This window comes from Sciurus carolinensis, chromosome 9 (assembly GCF_902686445.1).
Source record: "Sciurus carolinensis chromosome 9, mSciCar1.2, whole genome shotgun sequence".
Classification (NCBI taxonomy): Eukaryota; Metazoa; Chordata; class Mammalia; order Rodentia; family Sciuridae; genus Sciurus; species Sciurus carolinensis.
Window position 1 is genome coordinate 140,880,287 of NC_062221.1, and position 17,591 is coordinate 140,897,877.

Genomic DNA, 17,591 nt, shown 5'->3' on the forward strand with positions numbered 1-17,591 from the left:
TGGAGATGTAACTCAGTGGTGAAGCACCACCGGGTTCAGTCCTCGTACCACACACATAAGACAGGGAGAAGGGTTTGCTTCAGGGGTTTGCCTCCCTCTGTCCCTGTCACTGCATGAGAACATGGCACTCGGGACACCACCTTGGAAGCAGACAGGGGCCCGCACCAGGCTTGGAGCCCCGGCCCTTGCTCCTAGGCTTTCGGACTCCTAACTGTGAGCAGTGAGTTCATGCTGTCTGCAGATGACCTAGCCTGAGGTCTTTGGTAGGAGCAGCAGGAGTGGACGAGGCCTTGGTCCCGTGTCCTGAAGTGGCTTCCTGTGGAAGTAGTGCTGCACTCTGTAGCAACGCCATGTGACCTGCAAGCAGAGTGGGAGCTTTCCACATGCCTTTCTTGCAGGCACATGAAGAAGGCTTGGCAGCCACTTGGATAACCCAAAGCAAAGGCAAGGTGATTGCTTAGTAGCACAGGCTGTGATGGCCCCGGGGGGGGGTTTTATCTGAGCTTAGTATTAGTAGGAATTTTAAGGTTTCAGTTTCTTAGAAGGAAAATGTAACTACTAGAGAAGTTAAATGATTTATTTTCTAATGTGAGCAAATACAAAGTGTACTTCAACTGCAGTGGCTGACTCTTGTGTCCTGCAGTCACCTTGGGGCAGCTTGACTCCCTGTCTGGATGTGCAGGTCCACTTCAGACCTGTGGACCTCCATAAGGTCTGCTCCTTGGCACCAAGTGCTTCATCTAGACCCAGAACGTGCTCATGTCCTGTTCTGGTTTCAGGCAACTCTTTTTAGGCTGACCCTTGTTTAAGAATCCTGGGCACTGCCCCACCCCTTGGCTTCCTGCTGCTCTCCACACACCTCCTGCCTTCTTCACCTGACCCCCTGGTGGCTTCTTGAGCTCTGGAGGCTCAGGCATCGTGAAGAAATGCAGAGTGCTGCTGAGCAGCGGCAGGACTTGGTTCAACACCCCAAGTTCCCCCAGGATGGCAGCCCAGCCGCCTTGGAAACTATCCATGTGCCATCGTGTCCTGCCAGGGTCTGGTCAGGTGTGGTCCAGATGTGAGGAAGGAAAACAGTACCAGTATTGGGGCGTGGAGCAGGAGAGCGGGCGTGCAGAGACTGGACAGAACAGGCAGGCTGCGTGGTTGCTCTCATCCTGTTTCTGTTGCTTTACTTAGAATGGTGCGGTAACTCCAGGAAGGGCTTGCTTGCCTCTGGGAGAAACTGCACACATGCTCTACTTACAATGGGGTTGTGTCCTGATCAACCCATTGTAAGTGGACCCAACCTGCTGAATCTCCTCGCTTAGCCACAGCACGCCCCAGGGTCAGCTCTTCACCTTCATGATGGTAGACTTGAACTCTCTGCTGCCAAGCATCCCAGTGGAGTGTGGAGTACACATCACCAGCTGAAAGAAGGCCCTGGCTCCAGGCACAGTTCCTACTGAGTGCTTACAGCTTTAGACACCACAAAGCCAGATCCTCAGAAGTCAGGGACCCTCTGATGAGCTTCAGAAGCACCCTCATTGCATGCATCTTTATGTCCAGTCTTCAGAGTTTCTAAAACCCTCTCTTGCTTGGCATCCCCCTCACTTGAAGGGTGGGGAGAGCAACAAAATTGAAACCTCAGCCTATGAGCATTGACAGAGGATTTGCCATCTGTCCTCTCTCCGGAGCCTGGTACAGCCATGAGGTGAACCCCAGGACCGTCAGCCCCACACCCGAGAAGGCAGAAGCTCTGAGGGAGTCCCCTGGCAGAGAGGAGGGGTAGTACGTGGGAGAAGGACTCACCCATGTGGCCACAGAGGGTGTTGGGCACCCTGGGGGTGGTCAGCTCCAGAACTAACAAGTAGCTTGTCATTTAGTTGGTATGTCGTGGGGAAATCATAGAGGTGTGTGTCAAAGTAAAAGAAAACTGGCCAATGTGCAGCCAGACCCTGCCTGGGAGACCTTCATCCCGGTGGAGAACACGCCCTGGGACCTGGGGAGCATCATTCTGGCACCTGGGGAGCATCATTCTGGCACTGCAGAGCCTGGGCAGGTAACCCTGCCCTGCAGACCTGCCCCTCCCATTTGCTCAGCATCTCCCTTGAGAACCCTGTGGAAAGGTGGGTGAGGGGGACCCGCTCACTGATGGTGAAAAAAGAGGAAAGAGCCACCACCTCGTCCCATGGACACACAGCTCGTGGCCACACCCTGGGCCCTCCACACCCTGGGCCTGAGCCTTTGTGCTTCCGAGGATAAGGATCTGGAGTGCTGCAGAGCCTGTCCCTGGCTCCACCCACTGCAGGCAGGTGGCCGCTCTCCTGCCTCACAGGATGGAGCCCAGCCTAGCCCCCAGGGCTGGCGAGAGCTCAGCCTTCCTGCTCCCCCTTCCCACTCCCCAGGTCAGAAGACAGAACAGCACCCTCTTCTGCTGTGAAGGGCATGGCTCACCTGCCCTTCTCAGGAGCAGACACTCAGTGTTGCCAAGCCCATCGCATGACTCGTTCACGTGAGAGTCTGAGAAACACTGAAGAGGAGGGACAGGGAAGAGCGTGCCTGTGAGTGGAGCCCAGAGCTAGCAGAACGCGGAGGGGAACTGAGAGACGTGCCCTGAGAATTAGGAAGAGGAGCCAGTCCTCACAACTAACAACTCCAAAAAACCCCAAACTGGATACACAAGAAGAAACCCGTCTTACACATACAAAAATAAAGCTACATAACACCAAAGACCAAAGTCAAATCTTAGAGGTAATCAGAGAGAATAAGAATGTTATAGAGGAATGCAGTGATAAATCTGGTTAACTTGTTTTAAAAACTTGCCTCCTTAAAAGTTAAGGAGGACAAAAAGATCTATCTAGAGGAGAGCCATGCCATACTCATGGATTGGAACTAGAAGTATTGTAAAGATGGCAGTTCTTTTCCAAATTGCTGTACAAATGCAGTACATTTCCAGCCAAAATCCAAAAAACAAAACAAAACAAATATTTTCAAGGAACTTAACATGCCATGTTTAAATTCATGTGGACGGTGGTGTGACTCAGTGGTAGAGTGCGCAGCCCTGAGTCTGGTGCCCAGCGCCACACACATGCAGGTCAGGAGCCATCAGGAATGACCCCAGAAGGGAGAGCAGCGTGCAGCGAGGTCGGGCAGAGCTGGGGAAGGCGCTGAGCAGGTGCAGGTGTGGCACAGTGAGTCCGCTGGACGTGCAGTGACAGTGCACCCACAAGAGGACAGAAGAGGGGAGAGAACAGGAGCCATCAGCATGTCCACGAGCAGAAGGCTAGGGAGACGTGCCTTGGCATGTCACCAAGGCTTACTGTGAGGTCACAGCAACAGAGAGTGCACTTTGTGGGCCACACCAGGAGCCCAGCACCTGAGCTTCAGGTGAGGAGACCTGTGGCAACCACTCAGTGCAGACCCCTAGAGAAAAGGGGTCACTCATAAGTGGTGCCCAAGAGCTGGCCATCCAGGAAAAGTGGATATTCACGATGGACAAAACCATCCTCATGCACCCAGAATGTCAACATGAAAGAGAGCTGCAGCACGTTAGAAGAGAGCCCAGGAGAAGGCCCTTCCTTTCTCAGTCAGGGAAGGATTTCTTAAAGAAAACACCCAGCATCGACCAGAACGGGGACGGGTGGGTCAGCGGCACTGCGGGTGTGGAGTCCTGCTTCTCAAAGACATCGTGAGCAGAGGGCGGGTCTGTGCAACCCAACGACAAAGGCAGGTGTGCCTCCGAATCAGCGATGACCCAGGAAGGAGGCTGGGCAAAAGACATGGCATCCCCGGACTGCCCGTGCCAGGCAGAGGAAAACCTGTGTGGCCTGCAGCTGGCCTGTCTCGTGACGAGCCACTGGGTGCAGGCTCGCCCTTGCTCATGGCTCAGCACTGGTCTGCGTTCTGTTCTGGTGCCCATCAAGGGCAAGAGTGGGAGGGCCCACCGCCACGTGGGGCTCCCTGCCCCTTCCTTCCCGCCTACCACTGCCACGCTTCTTCCTTCATCCCCTTCTGGCGATCTGGAGGCACTGGAGCCTGAAGTGTAGCTCCTCTGAATGTTAGGATTATCTTTAAAGCTCCCTCAGCACTTAGTCCTGCTCTCGCTTTTTAAAAAAATGTGGAAATTGAGTCCCAAGAGGTGAGGGCTGAGAAGCAGGGCCGAGCCAAGGTACATAGATGCCAACTGCCTTCTGCCCCCACTACTGCCCACTCCCCCACTCACTCGGCAATGCCTGCCAGCACCATCACGTGCTGGCCCCCTTCTGTCCCTGGAGGTGGGGTGTTATTTGCTAATATGGCCATTTCCTCTTAAAAAGCAGAAAATGTACGGAGCTGGAAGGATTAGGGTGGTAGGATCGACTTCTGGGTGTCCGTCTGGACGCGGGTGGAGCCAGCCTTGAGAAGTACTTGTTTTACCTGTGATGTGGCCGCCACCCTGGCAGATGGCCTTACCCATGTGCCCAGTAGGCGAGGCTGTGGAGTAGGTGGGCAACTGGGATGGTCAGCACCCCAAAGCTGCCCTTCACTCCCAGACCCCTTTACAGATTAGAGAACTGAGGCCTGGAGAGACCAGAAGTTCCCGTGTCCGAATGGACCAGCTGAGGCCAGCCCCGTGTGCCTTTCAGTCCTGTGTGACATCCAGCCACACCGTCTCCAGAGACACAGGGCATATGGAGGGGAGCTCCTCCACCAGGGAGCAGGGCAGCCTGGAGGATGGACATGAGAGCACAGGAATAGCAGCTGTGAGCAGAGGGCAGCTGCAGGATGCCCCAGGCCTGTGGGTGCCCACACAGGCCACCACCCAGCACCTACGCCAGAGGCTTACTGCAGCCCTGGTCCTGCTGCAGGGCTACAGCCCCAGGGATGCCCTGGAAGCACATTCCTCCCTAGGATGCCTGAGGGCTCTGCTCTCTCCTGCTCCCCATGGTGGACCAGGGTCTCCCTAGCTTCCTTGGGCCTTGGATCCTGCCTGCAGGCACACTGCTGCCCCTGTGATTTCAACCAGGGTCCTGGTGATGTTGTCTTCTAGCATTCCCCAGGAATCTCCTCTCAGGTAGCTTGACCACCCATCAAGGACAAGGCGCAGGACACACACAGGCAGGGGGACCAGGCATTGCTCTGCTTGGGGTGTGCAGCCAGTGCTGTGGCCTTGTCCAACACTACCTCTTCCGGGGACGCAGAGCGGAAGCAGACCCCAGGTCACCGTGTCCCTTGAGCTGAGTTGCTCCAGGCATCCTGGTAACACTAGGATGAGCTAGGTCTCCCCTGAGCAGACCCAGCCCCAGTGCCAAGGCTCAGGGAAGAGCCTGCAACCCTGGAGTCTCTTGGGATCTTACCTGTGGGCCCTGTAACCCCGCAAATCCAGAATTCCCTGGAGGTGACTGCAGGGCAGGCGCATGGCCCTCACAGGCTCCCAGGCCTCCTGTCTAAATGAGACCTGCAGGACGGGCAGGCAGGGGTGAGGTTTGAGGATGTGCTTCTCTGCAGCCCACAGGTACTAGCACCAGTGTGAGAGCTTGGAAGCCCAGCTGTCCCTGCTCCGTGGCCCTCAGAGCCCCTCACACCTCTTGGTCCAAGGACCCTCCAGCCTCCCCTTCCACCATGAGGCCTGGGGAGGGAAGGCAGGCTGGTTCAGGCCCCACGGCTGCTGACAGCCAGGCCCACTGGTTCCACCCAGGCCAAGTCCTTGAGTCCTGCTGCGTCTGCCATGTGTCCGCATGGCCCCCCTCTCTGTGCAAAGTTCTGTTACTGCCGTTTTGATTTGGTGTACTTGTGCTCGATGACAATAACCTTCTTAGCTCTCGTGTCCCTCCCGCCCCAGCAGCTGACCAAGCTCCACCAGTTGGCCATGCAGCAAACCCCCTTTCCTCCCCTCGGACAGACCAACCCCGCTTTCCCCGGTACGTACCCAGCTGCCCTTTCTGACCTCCTTCTCTTCCATCTGGGGACTTTCTCTCTGAACTGCCCTTATGCCGAGCAGCGCGCAGCGCAGGCGCAGTGGAAACAGCAAGCCCAGGCTGCAGTCAGTGCAGTGGGTTTGCACACAGCGGGGCCAGGGCCAGCTCAGTGTGTCCAGCGGGGCTACTTTGCCTCACGATAACCTTGGGTATCCTTGCCTGTGCAGACATCTGCTCCTCCTTGGATCCGAGCTTGGGCAGCAGTGGTCTGTGCTGCCCACAGGCCATCCTTGTGGCCCTTCCTGTGAAGGCATCCAGGAGACCAGCCCTGGGCACTTCCTCTCCAGGAGCAGGTTCTCCAACCACAGACGTGGCTTTGCTTCTCACGGGTGGCCCGGCCCCAGACGGCACCAGCCCTGCAGGGAAGCAGCCTGACCTGCCGTGGTGAGGTAGTCAGAGCAGCCGGCCACGGCCCAGACTGGTGTCTGGCAGTGGGTGTCCTCCACAGAGGCAGAGCAGCCCCAGTGGCTGTGGCCGGTGACAGTCCACCACCGGGTGCGTCAGCCGTGCCAGTGCCAGTCATATTTTGAGCTTCCCTAGTTGAAGGGACCTTGCTTATCTCCTTGAGGGCAAAACATTAAAACTGTCTCTTCTTTGCTCTCCAGGAGAAAAGCTGCCTTTACACTCCTCCGAAGAAGCTCAAAATCTGATGGGCCAGTCGTCAGGTAAAGCAGACCACACTGGTGGGGCAGCAGGCCAGGGAGGCCCAGAGCCCCTGCAGCAGGCTTACCACAGGAGGAGGGTGGGACCTCACTCAACCCTGAGGGCAGGGTCTGTGTGCCTGGCGCACACCTGCCAGCAGTTGGCAGCATCGGTGGCTTGGGGCTGGGGACGAGTGCTGCCCAGAAGCCTCGCAAGGGTCAAGCAAGGCAGGTGGTGTCGCGGCGCTGTTGGCTGGCTGGTCAGCGCAGCATGTGGGGAGGGGCCTTCTGCTGTCATTGGTTCTAGTGCTGAGGCAGCTGTGCTGGGAGGAAGCTCCTGTGGCCTGTGCTTTTTAGAAAGTGTTGCTCAGGGCTCTGAGCAGACCTAGGAAGTTGATCGGTTGGCTTGTCTGTGCCTCTTTCTGATTTGCATCCCGAGTTCACCCCGCGACACTGCAGGGAGTGCAGAGCCTGTGGATTCTGTGACAGGACACGACACGTGCTGTCTGGGTGGAGCCTGTGAAGGAGCCGCCTGGGGCTGGCCCCATGTGGACTACCCGTGCACTCGGCCAGTGTGTGTGGTTCCTGGCCGCTTCCCCTCCCCCAGGCCAGAGCCCTGCAGCACCCAGGGCAGCAGCTGAAGAGGGGTGGGTGAGGAGGGGCCTTGGCCTGAGCTGCGCCGCCGCCTGGGTCTCCTCCTGTACTGGGAAGGTTCTGCCCCTGCGCCAGACATTTTTGAGCAGACAGGTCCTGACTACCCACTCAGCTGGTGCGCGCTCTTGAAAAGGGTTCTGCCACTTTCCTCCTTCAGTTAAAACGTGCCAAGTCCCCAGAGGTGGCCCCTGCTTCAGGCTCAGCCTGGAGTCTTTCAAGTGACGTTTTTAGATGTTACCATTTATGGACTGTGTATAAATTAAAAAAAAAAGAAAGTAATTATTGTATTGAAAAGATATATTGTGAAAAGACGGTAAAGAACAAAAATTCCAGGTTTAGATATGCAAAAGAAAAATAGCAAAATGTGGGATGAATTGGACTATCACTTCCACCTGGGCCCCACTGTGCTGGGCATGTCCCTCAGGGCCTCTCCCCTTGGGAAACGGGCCCAGGTGCAGAGGTGAGGCCAAAACACAGTGGGCCCGTGAGTGTCACTGTGAGGAAGGTGGGGCTCGCAGAGGTTTGGGGGACCCCCAGGCTGTGCAGAGATGAAGCTCAGTGCAAGGGCAGAGGCGGGACCAGCAGGAACGTGGCGAGGCAGGAGAGGCCACCTAGCAGGTCAGTGTGGTTGGGAGGCTCAAGAGCAGGGCTCAGCTGCACTGCAGGTTGGAGCCACCTCTTGTTGAGGAAATGGGTCACTGAGTACAGAGACCCCGTGTGCTCAAGGAGCAGCCACATGGTGTCCATCTCAGAGGCCCTCTGTGCCGTTTCCAAGGCCAGAAAGGGCATGCACTTGGACCCTGAGGAGCTGCCCATTACCTGGCGTACAAGCTCTGAGAGCCTGGCCTTCTTGGTAGCTTAGACCTCTCCTCATTCTGCACGTAGCAGGCAAGGCTTTACAGAGCCGTGGTCTGCACTGGGTCTAGAGATCATCTTTGGCCCAGTGCTCCCTGCTCCCAACGCAAAGAACCATGTGGTGGCCTGAGCTGCCCCAGCTGACTAGGGCTGGGCTTTGGTCAGAGTTAGGTCAGAAATGTGATAAACAGTGTGTGCTCTGTGGCTGCTGGACACCTGCAGCAGGACTGCCCAGGGTCAGGGGACAAGCAGAGCAGGCTCAGAACCACTGAGGTCTCCAGGAGCTGAGGAAGGAGGGGCACTGGGGTCAGCATGGCCTGCGCCCTGGGCACACATGGATGCCTGAACATGGTGATGCCCACTCTTAGCTCTGGGCTCGCTGGGGTCTGCAAGGGGTGTCAGGGAGCTTACGAACACCGTTGGAGTGAAGTCCAAGTGTGCCCGGAACCAAAGGGGGGCAGCACCATGCTTGGGTCCCATTTTCCTTTTGAGAGAAATTGGGGCTCAGGAATTCAGGTTGCCATGGGGTCTCACAGTGTCTGAGCCCCTGGGCTGTGCTGGTCCTTACCCTCGGCCAACCTTTCACCCCTGCCCTATCCAGCCCAGGGGAGCGTGTCCGGGCCCTGGGGCGTGACCTCGAGCAGCCTGCCCACCAGCCTAACCATGTCCTCTTGGTGTGCCCAGGTCTGGACGCCAGTCCCCCGGCCAGCACTCACGAGCTCACCATTCCCAATGATGTGAGTATGCCCCTGCACCCTCCTGTCCTTGCGCAAGAAAGCCAAGCAGGCACCGTCACCTCTACCCAGCGAGCGGCCCAGGCATGCTCTGGAGTAGACCCACCCACACTGCAGCCCTCGCACTCTCTCTGGAGCTTGGGGTTCTCTGTGCTCTGGCTTCAACAGACCTGAAGTTGGCTGGCCACAGGCTGGTCTGGATCCAGGTCCACCTGAGACTGTGACCTTAAGCCAGCACCCTAGCTCACTCAGTCCTCCCCAACCTGCAACTGCAACCTTAAGCCAGCACCCTAGCTCACTCAGTCCTCCAGGCTCAACAGGGGTCTGGTGAGGAGGGCTGCCATTCTCTGAGCCCAGGGCCTGTTCTGCTCTAGATCTGGACTTGTGGGAACATCCACTGCTCTGGGAACCTGAGGCAGAAGGCAGGTGGGCATGAGGACAGGGGCCTGGGAAAGCCAGCCAGCTGGTGCAGAGACTGCAAGGCCCTTGGCCACCATCACAGGCCCCCGTGCTGACTGTAGGCCAGGCTTCTATACAGCCAGGGCACCTCTCCTGGGCTCCCCTTTCCCCAACTGCTGGGCCGGCAAAGACCCCAGCCTGGGTGGAGCTTCGTGGGGTGCTCACTCCAGCCTTCAGCTCCTGGCAGCATTTCTCAGGTGGGGCTGTCCCGACAGGCCACAGCATGGACCTTCTTACAGGGCAGCACTGCTGCCCTTGTTCTTAGAGAAAGGAACTCTCCATTTGTTTGCTCCCTGCCTCTGGTCCCCCTGGGTTGGTTCCTTGAGCATATGGTTCCAGCCACTTCCCACATCCTCTCACCTGGGCGATGAAGGCCAGTGCACCTCCCACCAGGAAGGTCTCCCCTGGCCTCTTACCTGCACACTGCTCCCTACATCGGGGCAGGGACCCTGTCAAGCATTCATTTCAAAACTGAAGTGGGGCCTCTTGCAGAGCTGGAGTGTCTGCCTCCTGTGGCCACCGTAGCACCACAGCGTGGAGGTGTCCTGGCTCCCTGGCTGCCCCTCCTCCCCTGGGTCTTCATGGGGAGGGAAGCCTGCCCCTCAGAGGGACGGCAGCTCCCTCACCCACGCCCACTTGGGAGCACGGCCTGTCATCCTGCACAAAGGGACTGTGCGGGGCCTCCGCTTACCCCAGACCTCAGGGGACATCTGGGCTGCACTGGCACAGCCAGGGCTGAGGCTCTGCACCTGGCAGACGCCTGCCACCTTCTTGAAGGTGAGGAGGGAACCGAGCGCTTGCTCTGACACTCGCCTTCACCGCATCCAGCGCAGGCTCCTGGTCATAGTGGATCATGCTGACACCTGCGGGTGGCCTCACCCATCTGCAGAAAGGCATTCAGCCAGGGGACCTCTGTGTTTGTGGCCTCAGAGACACAGGCCAGGCCAGGGAGCCCCCATGCCCTGGTCCATGCCCAAGGTCACTCTGGGCCTCCCTCGTGGCCCAGTCCAGAGCTTGCTCCCGGCCATGTGGCCTCTTGTGCCTGGTCCCCCTGTGCTCTAACCTGAGCCCAAGCACCCACCTGCCCAGACTCAGGCTCCTGTCTGGGTCCCGACAGAGGACCTTCCGTTGGATAAAGGAAGGCAATCTGTCCCATGGATGGCTTCCTGAGGAAGGCCAGGCAGGGGGTGTGACCACAGCTCAGTGTGGCCTGTGGAGTTCCAGGGCATCTGGCCACAACAGCCACGGCGCTGGGGTGTTTCTCCACTTCCCTTCACACTTGTAATCGAGGGATGAGGTGAGAGCAGACTGGCTCAGGTCTGCTTGTCAGTGGCCCAGCAGGTCCCTGAGAGCCGAGTGAGGGGCCCTTGGGTCGCAGGCACCCTCAAAGATCTGGCCCAGGGCAGGGCTGGCGAGGGGTTCTGTTGCTTCTCATGTCCCGCTCTGACCCGAGGGCCGTGTCCCCAAGCGTTTCTGCTGAGGGTAGGCATTGCTCCCACTATGGGGAACCCACACTGGACACAGTGTGTCTGGAGGAGGGAAGAAGGGCCCGGGCCTCGAGGGAGCCACCTCAGCAACACCCCCACACGTGAGAAGGGGAGAGCTCAGGGCGCTTCCAGGCCAGGAGGGCAGCAGTGGTCAGCACCACCAGGATGGCAAGTGCCGCCCAGGCGGGGAGAGGCCAGCAAGGGGAGCAGGCCGCAGAGCGTCCAGGGCAGACCCTAAATGAGAGGAGGCGGGGGCTGGGGGCTTCACACCACTGGGTGGGCTACACTCTCTCTGGTCATGGGCAGAACTGCCCCTGTCCATTTCTGGTCCATGAACCCTCAAGATCTCATAGAGAGCCAGGCAGGTTAGTGGGCCATGTGCTGGTTGGGAAGTCACACCCCAACATCAGGGCCCAGGACCCTCAGAGCAGGCTCACAGGGCCACACCCCAACATCAGGGCCCACGACCCTCAGAGCAGGCTCACAGGGCCACACCCCAACATCAGGGCCCACGACCCTCAGAGCAGGCACACAGGGCCACACCCCAACATCAGGGCCCAGGACCCTCAGAGCAGGCTCACAGGGCCACACCCCAACATCAGGGCCCAGGACCCTCAGAGCATGCTCACAGGGCCACACCCCAACATCAGGACCCAGGACCCTCAGAGCAGGCTCACAGGGCCACACCCCAACATCAGGGCCCAGGACCCTCAGAGCAGACACACAGGGACACACCCCAACATCAGGGCCCAGGCAGTCAGATCTGGCTGCTGGCCTGGATCAAGGAAGGAGATCCTAGGGACACTGGTAGGAGCAGGGGAGTCGGACAGATCTGGGTTCTCAGGAGTAGAGGTTTCACCCCACATTCCCCAAGACTGATACTGCCAGTCCAGTGAAACCGCTGGTCATGATGCAAGTGACCATCAGAGATGGCCTTAAATGTGAGTGGAGCGGAGACCAGCAGGTCTCTGGGGCCAAGAGCTAGTTGGTGCAGTATCTCTCCCACCCAGTGGGGCTGTTGCTCATCACAGCCTTGGGAGCAGGTTCCCCTGCCGTGCACCCCTGCCCTGTCCAGCCCCAGCACCTCAGCTGACAGCTCACAGCAGGAGCAGAAGTGTTTTGAACGCCTCCATGGTCCTGCCCAATGCCCACCTGCAAGTGCCGCCATGGTGTGGCTGGTGTCAGCTGCCTGCTGGGGTTGGGGTTCTTCGCCTCTGACCTCCCTTTCCTGCCCTTGCTCCAGAGCCCTTGCAGTGTCTGTGGAGTGCAGTTCTGCCCCAAACCGATGGCAAAGGCTCCTCTGCCGAGTCCTCTCTGGGGTCAACATTGACTGCCCCCCGTGTGGCAGGGTGGGCCAGGAGGGGCTCAGGCTCCTGCCAGACAGAAGGCCATGGTCTCAAGACTGCTGCCCCCATGCCCCATTCCCTGGGCTGCTTCAGAATGGCCCCTCTCTCAGTGACCACAAGGGCACAGCCACTGTACCCCGTCTTTACATGAAGGTCACAGTGGCAAGGAAAGGTATGCCCGACGAACATCGGAGTTCCGCCAGAGTTCACCAGAGGGCAGGTCTCGGGTGCTGACAAGCCTGCGGTGTTCCCTCAGCAAGGCTCTGTGACACCTTCTCTTGGCTAGAGCCCTCCTACCCGAGTCTGCCACCCAGAAGGCATGTCCCCGCCTCCCCCAGGCTGGCATGGAGTCCCTGGCTCTGCGTCTGCCCTGCCTGCCTCAGTCATTCCTGTCCAGGCCAGAGGAAACCAGCATGAAGTGACAAGGCCTTAAGACCTTGATCTGATGGACCCCCATCAGGGGCGATGCTGGGAAGAGGCCATGTGGGACCCACAGGCAAGCCCAGGCTGCTCTAGGGAGGGCCGGGGTCAGGCCCAGGACACTGGCGTGGTGGAGACCAGGCTTTCCCATGCACACCCCGGTGGCTCCTAAGGGCCTGCAGAGGGCTCCAGGCTGTCCTCTAAGGAGGCCCTCCCTCTTTCCTTCCAGCTAATAGGCTGCATAATTGGACGCCAAGGGACCAAAATCAACGAGATTCGGCAGATGTCTGGAGCTCAGATCAAAATTGCCAATGCCACTGAAGGGTCGTCGGAGCGTCAGATCACCATCACGGGGACCCCGGCCAACATCAGCCTTGCCCAGTATCTCATCAATGCCAGGTGAGGGACTCCAAGGCCACAGGACCCTGCAGGGGCTCATGGCCGTGGCCTGCAGCCCACCCCTCGGCTTGGACAGTTAAAGCAGGTGACTGACTGGACTTGGGGACAGAATGTGCTGGGCAGTCTCCTCATTGACACAAGCCACCCCCTCATCTGTTTGGTCACAGTGAGGAACCAGAAAACTGGAGAAGAGGCCATCCAGGGTGGTAGTGGCCAACATGGCCAGGGCCGTTTGAGAGCTGGGCCACTGGCCTTCCAACCAGACTGGTTCAGAAACTCTGGCACTCTGCCTTGTGGTCCTCATGGAACTGTGGAGGAAAGGAGAAGGTAGAGGACAGCGCTGGCCTCCTTCTGTGTCTTGAGTGAAGCGAGGCAATGGCAGCTGGTTGATGGGACCCTCGGGTGGTGGCACCCCACACGGGGCCGTGAGACTCTGCCCTGGTGCCCCCTGAGGGGACCGCAGTGAAGTGGGAAGGGGTTGGACAGGAAGGACAGCCCACCCAGCCTGACTCAACCCTTCCCATCTCTCCTTCCCTCCAGCAGCCCCAGGCCGAGCCTGGGCTCAGTGGAGTCTGGCCCCTTTCCAGTCCTGTGGCTGCCCTGCTCAGTGTGGCAGGGGCGAGGCAGGGTGTGGGGCTGGCACAGCTGGACCAAGTCTGGGGGAGTTCAGGGAGACTTGCAGCGCCTGCCCCTCACGTACCCTGACTCCTTGGCAGCAGCCCATCTGGAGCCCTCGGGGTGCTGGAGGGCGCCGACCAGTCAGTCACTCTCGTGAGAACCGCAGCACCCCTCCCAGGTGAGGGGAGCGAGGCCCAGGTCAGGGCAGCCCAGGGGCTGCTTGGCTGTGACGGGAGCCCCCAGCGTGACAGTGATGGGCAGGGAGCGTAGTCCCTGTGACTGCTCCCACTGGCCCACCTCCCACGTGCTGTACCACGTCCACCAGTGTGGAGCCAGGACCGTCCTCCAGGCCACGGCGGTGCCCTGCACCTGCCTGCCTCGGCTCCGCCCGTCTCACTGGAGTGCCATGACGCACCCTCTCTGCCTTTGTCCGTTCCAGGCTGACGTCCGAGGTCACCGGGATGGGCGCGCTGTAATCCTACCCAGGATCCTCCATCTGCACCTGACCGCTTGAGCCCAGGTCCTCGCCGGCTGGCGCACTCTGTGCAACCCGCCCGCCCTTCCTGCAGATACAAGTAGTTTTCGTACATTCAGACGGTACACGCAGTAGACACCAACCCCAAGCTGCCGCGCTCCAGCTCTGCCGACCCGCTCTCCCGTGGTAGCTGGCCCTGTCTCCATGCATTGGCATGCAGTGCTGATTATTTTAATGCTTCGGGGAATTCCCATCTGTGACGTTTTAGAGAATCGTTCCTCAGTGTCCATGTGACTGTCTAAGATTTGGTTTGACACTTTGGTACACTTCCTGTGACCAGCTCTCCCCTGTGCTCAAAGTCCCTGCTTTCTCTCCTGTTGTGCTGACTCAGTTTCCCCTCAGAGCCCGTTCTGTCTTGGCTCACATTCCCACCCAAGGCTGTGTGCTGGAATCGGGGGTGCCTTTCCTGCAGCCTGTGGGGGCGCCCTGGGAGAGGAGGGGCTTGGAGGATGTCCAAGGAACTGGGCAGGTGGCAGAGGGTACGGGGCCCAGCTTCACTGGGATGTCTCACAGGGGAGGCACTTGTGGGCCTCAGGCGTCTTCCAGGGTGACTGGAGAGCACAGCCCCTCCAGAAAGACCTCTGCACTGTTGGAGTTTAATAAATGTTGTGTGCCTCCCCCACTGACTCCGTCTCATCTCTGCCCCCAGTGCCCATCTGCACCCGGGAGCCCTCACCTGTGCCAGCCGACTGGCCAGAGCACCTGGCTTCTCACACATGAGCTGAGATTTCATCACCGCTGCCACTGCCTGCATTCCCTCTTCTGTTGTGTCGCAACCAAACTCTCAGTCCCCTGAGGGGGAAGGGAGAGTGGAAAATAAAGATTCACAGACACAGATCTTGAAGATTAAGCTGGGATCAGGTGGAGCTCTGCTCTCTGATGGAGGATGCAGGTCTAGAGTTACACCAGCAATCTTTATTTATATACACCTTGTTATCAGGTTAAAGACGTGCAACCATTATTCTTTGTGTTCAGGAAAGTTACAGGAACTAGGACATCCTATGCAGCTTTTCCACAGTTGCAAAGTGCAAAGTTAGGAGCTCTGGGTAGCTCTCAAGAAAGTCCACTATTTAAAGTTACTGCAAGGCGGGCGGGAACTGGAGAAGGGAGCTGGTGAAACATGTGGTTTCTAGCATAAGAGTTCCTTTCTTCCTGGGATCAAGGTCAGAGCTGGTAGGACTCTTGCACAGAGCCTCCTCACGCAGGGCATTGCCACAGCAGCTAGGCGTCCTGAGCCCTTGCACAAGAACATTCCCAGAACCAGGCATGGCACAGCCACGAGGGCATCAGAGACCCTGATCCCAGTCACTGCTCCCCCATCTTCTGTCCCCACTCCACTCTGTTGTATTTGCGCAACACTTAAATGACAAAGGTAGAAACCCTGCTCTCCACCAGGCGCCAAAGGCTGGGCCGTGCCTGATGCCCCAGCTGCTGTCCAGTGTGGAGTGCATCCACCTCCCACCTGCTCAGGCAACTGTGCAGAGCCCTGCCAACAAGCAGGTCCTTCGCCTGTGCCCCTCCTTAGTGCGGAGGTCCCACACCCAAGACGGGGAGCCCAGGAGAGCCAGCCGGGAGGACACCTCACCTTTGCCTCGCACTCTCATCCCAGTTCTGCAAGCTCGGATCCTGGGTGCCTGGGCCTCCAGAAGAGAAGTGAGGCCTGGCAGAGCAGGCAGGTGGGGGCGTGCCTCGCCTCTCACCCAGCTGCTCTCGAGCCATGGCCCCAGCAGGTGGACCTCTAGCCTGGAACCTGTCAAGCATGCTGGGCTACGGGGCCTTCCTGGCTCCTGGCCAGGTGCACACCCCTCAGAGGAAACCTGCTTCCTGTCTGCCTGGTGGCTTTTCCAGATTTCCTCCAGGAGGGTCCCAGCCGGAGGGTGCGTGCTGTCTGCAGAGCAGTGCAGGCCTGAGCCCAGCATGGCCTGGACATTCGGTGTGTCCTGCAGGCTGGGCAGAGCCATCTCCCCTGGGACCTGCATGCAGGACTGGGGAGGCCACAGGGAATGGAGGCGCGGGTCTTCCCCAGCACGAAGCTGGGCAGCAGGTGGTGGCTGCAGCATGAGTAGGACAGAGAGTGACAGACTGTCAACAAGATAAAACCCAGCGCAAGAGGTTAAAAATGGCAGTGTTCGATGGGGCACAAGGAAGGGCCCCCAGAAGGTATGAAGAGCGGTGTGCTTGGCCATTGGCCCTTGGCTGTGTGCCTGGGAACAGTCCCCCTGACCACCTGATCCTGCTTCGCCCAAACTTCTAGGGAATGCGCCTTCACTCGAGAGGTGACAGGCAAGACTCCTCTCCTTCCTGAAGGGAGGAGGACAGTTTGGGGCCTGTGCCACAGCCCGTGGCCCGGCTTGGCTCGTGGGAGCAGAGGATGCTTGGTCAGGAGCCGGGACAGGCACGCTGCTGTCCCGCTTATGGGCTGTGCCACCATTGTCAAGAACAGCCCCTACCAGCATGGCGTGAGAAACAGCAGCCGGGGAGCTGGGCACGAATCACCCACACTGAAAGGACTGGGAAAAGCTCGTGGGCTGGTAAAGGGTGTGTCGCCAAGGTGACAGCCTCACCTGCTGACTTGGGAAGTTCACGTTTTCTTTGAATTAATTGATCTTGGAATTTAAAATTGTTAATGTGGTTGCTTTTCATGTCCTTGGGGTTCTGGTCCTTCTGTCGGCTGTTGTCTATTTTCAGTCCCTCTTTTTTTTTTTTTTTTTATTGTATACAAATGGGATACATGTTGTTTCTCGTTTGTACATAGAGTCAAGGCGTACCATTTGTGTAATCATACGTTTACATAGGGCAATGATGTTTGATTTTTTTTTTCCTTCCCCCCCACCCCTCCCACCCCTCCCACCCCTCTTTTCCCTCTATACAGTCCTTCTTTCCTTCATTCTTCCCGCTCTCCTTATCCCTAACCCTAAACCTAACCCTAAACCTAATGCTAACCCCTCCCACCCCCCATTATATGTCCTCATCCGCTTATCAGCGAGATCATTCATCCTTTAGTTTTTTGAGATTGGCTTATCTCACTTAGCATGATATTCTCCAATTTCATCCATTTGCCTGTAAATGCCATAATTTTATCATTCTTCATTGCGGAGTAATATTCCATTGTATATATATGCCACAGTTTCTTTATCCATTCATCAATTGAAGGACATCTAGGTTGGTTCCAACATCTGGCTATTGTGAATTGAGCAACTATGAACATTGATGTGGCTGTATCTCTGTAGTATGCTGATTTTAAGTCCTTTGGGTATAGGCCAAGGAGTGGGATAGCTGGGTCAAACGGTGGGTCCATTCCAAGCTTTCTGAGGAATCTCCACACTGCTTTCCAGAGTGGCTGTACTAATTTGCAACCCCACCAGCAATGTATGAGTGTACCTTTTTCACCACATCCTCGCCAACACCTATTGTTGCTTGTGTTCTTGATAATCGCAGTCCCTCTTTTTTTTAACAAATTAAAGTGGAAGATTAACGCCTCTGTAGGAATGGAGGATGCACAAC

At 57.9% G+C, this 17,591-nt stretch overlaps 1 protein-coding gene across 11 annotated transcripts in view; it reads left to right on the forward strand.

Moving 5' to 3' along the window:
• The window catches only part of Pcbp3 (poly(rC) binding protein 3), a 230,443-nt gene extending 215,744 nt beyond the window's left edge, over positions 1 to 14,699 (forward strand). For 8 of the 11 annotated variants that reach the window (XM_047564155.1, XM_047564153.1, XM_047564157.1 and 5 more), the window contains 5 exons: positions 5,804 to 5,882; positions 6,545 to 6,604; positions 8,774 to 8,826; positions 12,765 to 12,934; positions 13,992 to 14,699. In XM_047564155.1, the coding sequence (XP_047420111.1) occupies positions 5,804 to 5,882; positions 6,545 to 6,604; positions 8,774 to 8,826; positions 12,765 to 12,934; positions 13,992 to 14,028 (399 nt within the window). In that variant the 3' untranslated portion in view covers positions 14,029 to 14,699. The remainder of the gene's footprint in view (positions 1 to 5,803; positions 5,883 to 6,544; positions 6,605 to 8,773; positions 8,827 to 12,764; positions 12,935 to 13,991) is intronic. The other 3 variants (XM_047564159.1, XM_047564160.1, XM_047564161.1) reach the window with 3 other exon arrangements.
• The last annotated feature ends 2,892 nt before the right edge of the window (positions 14,700 to 17,591 follow it).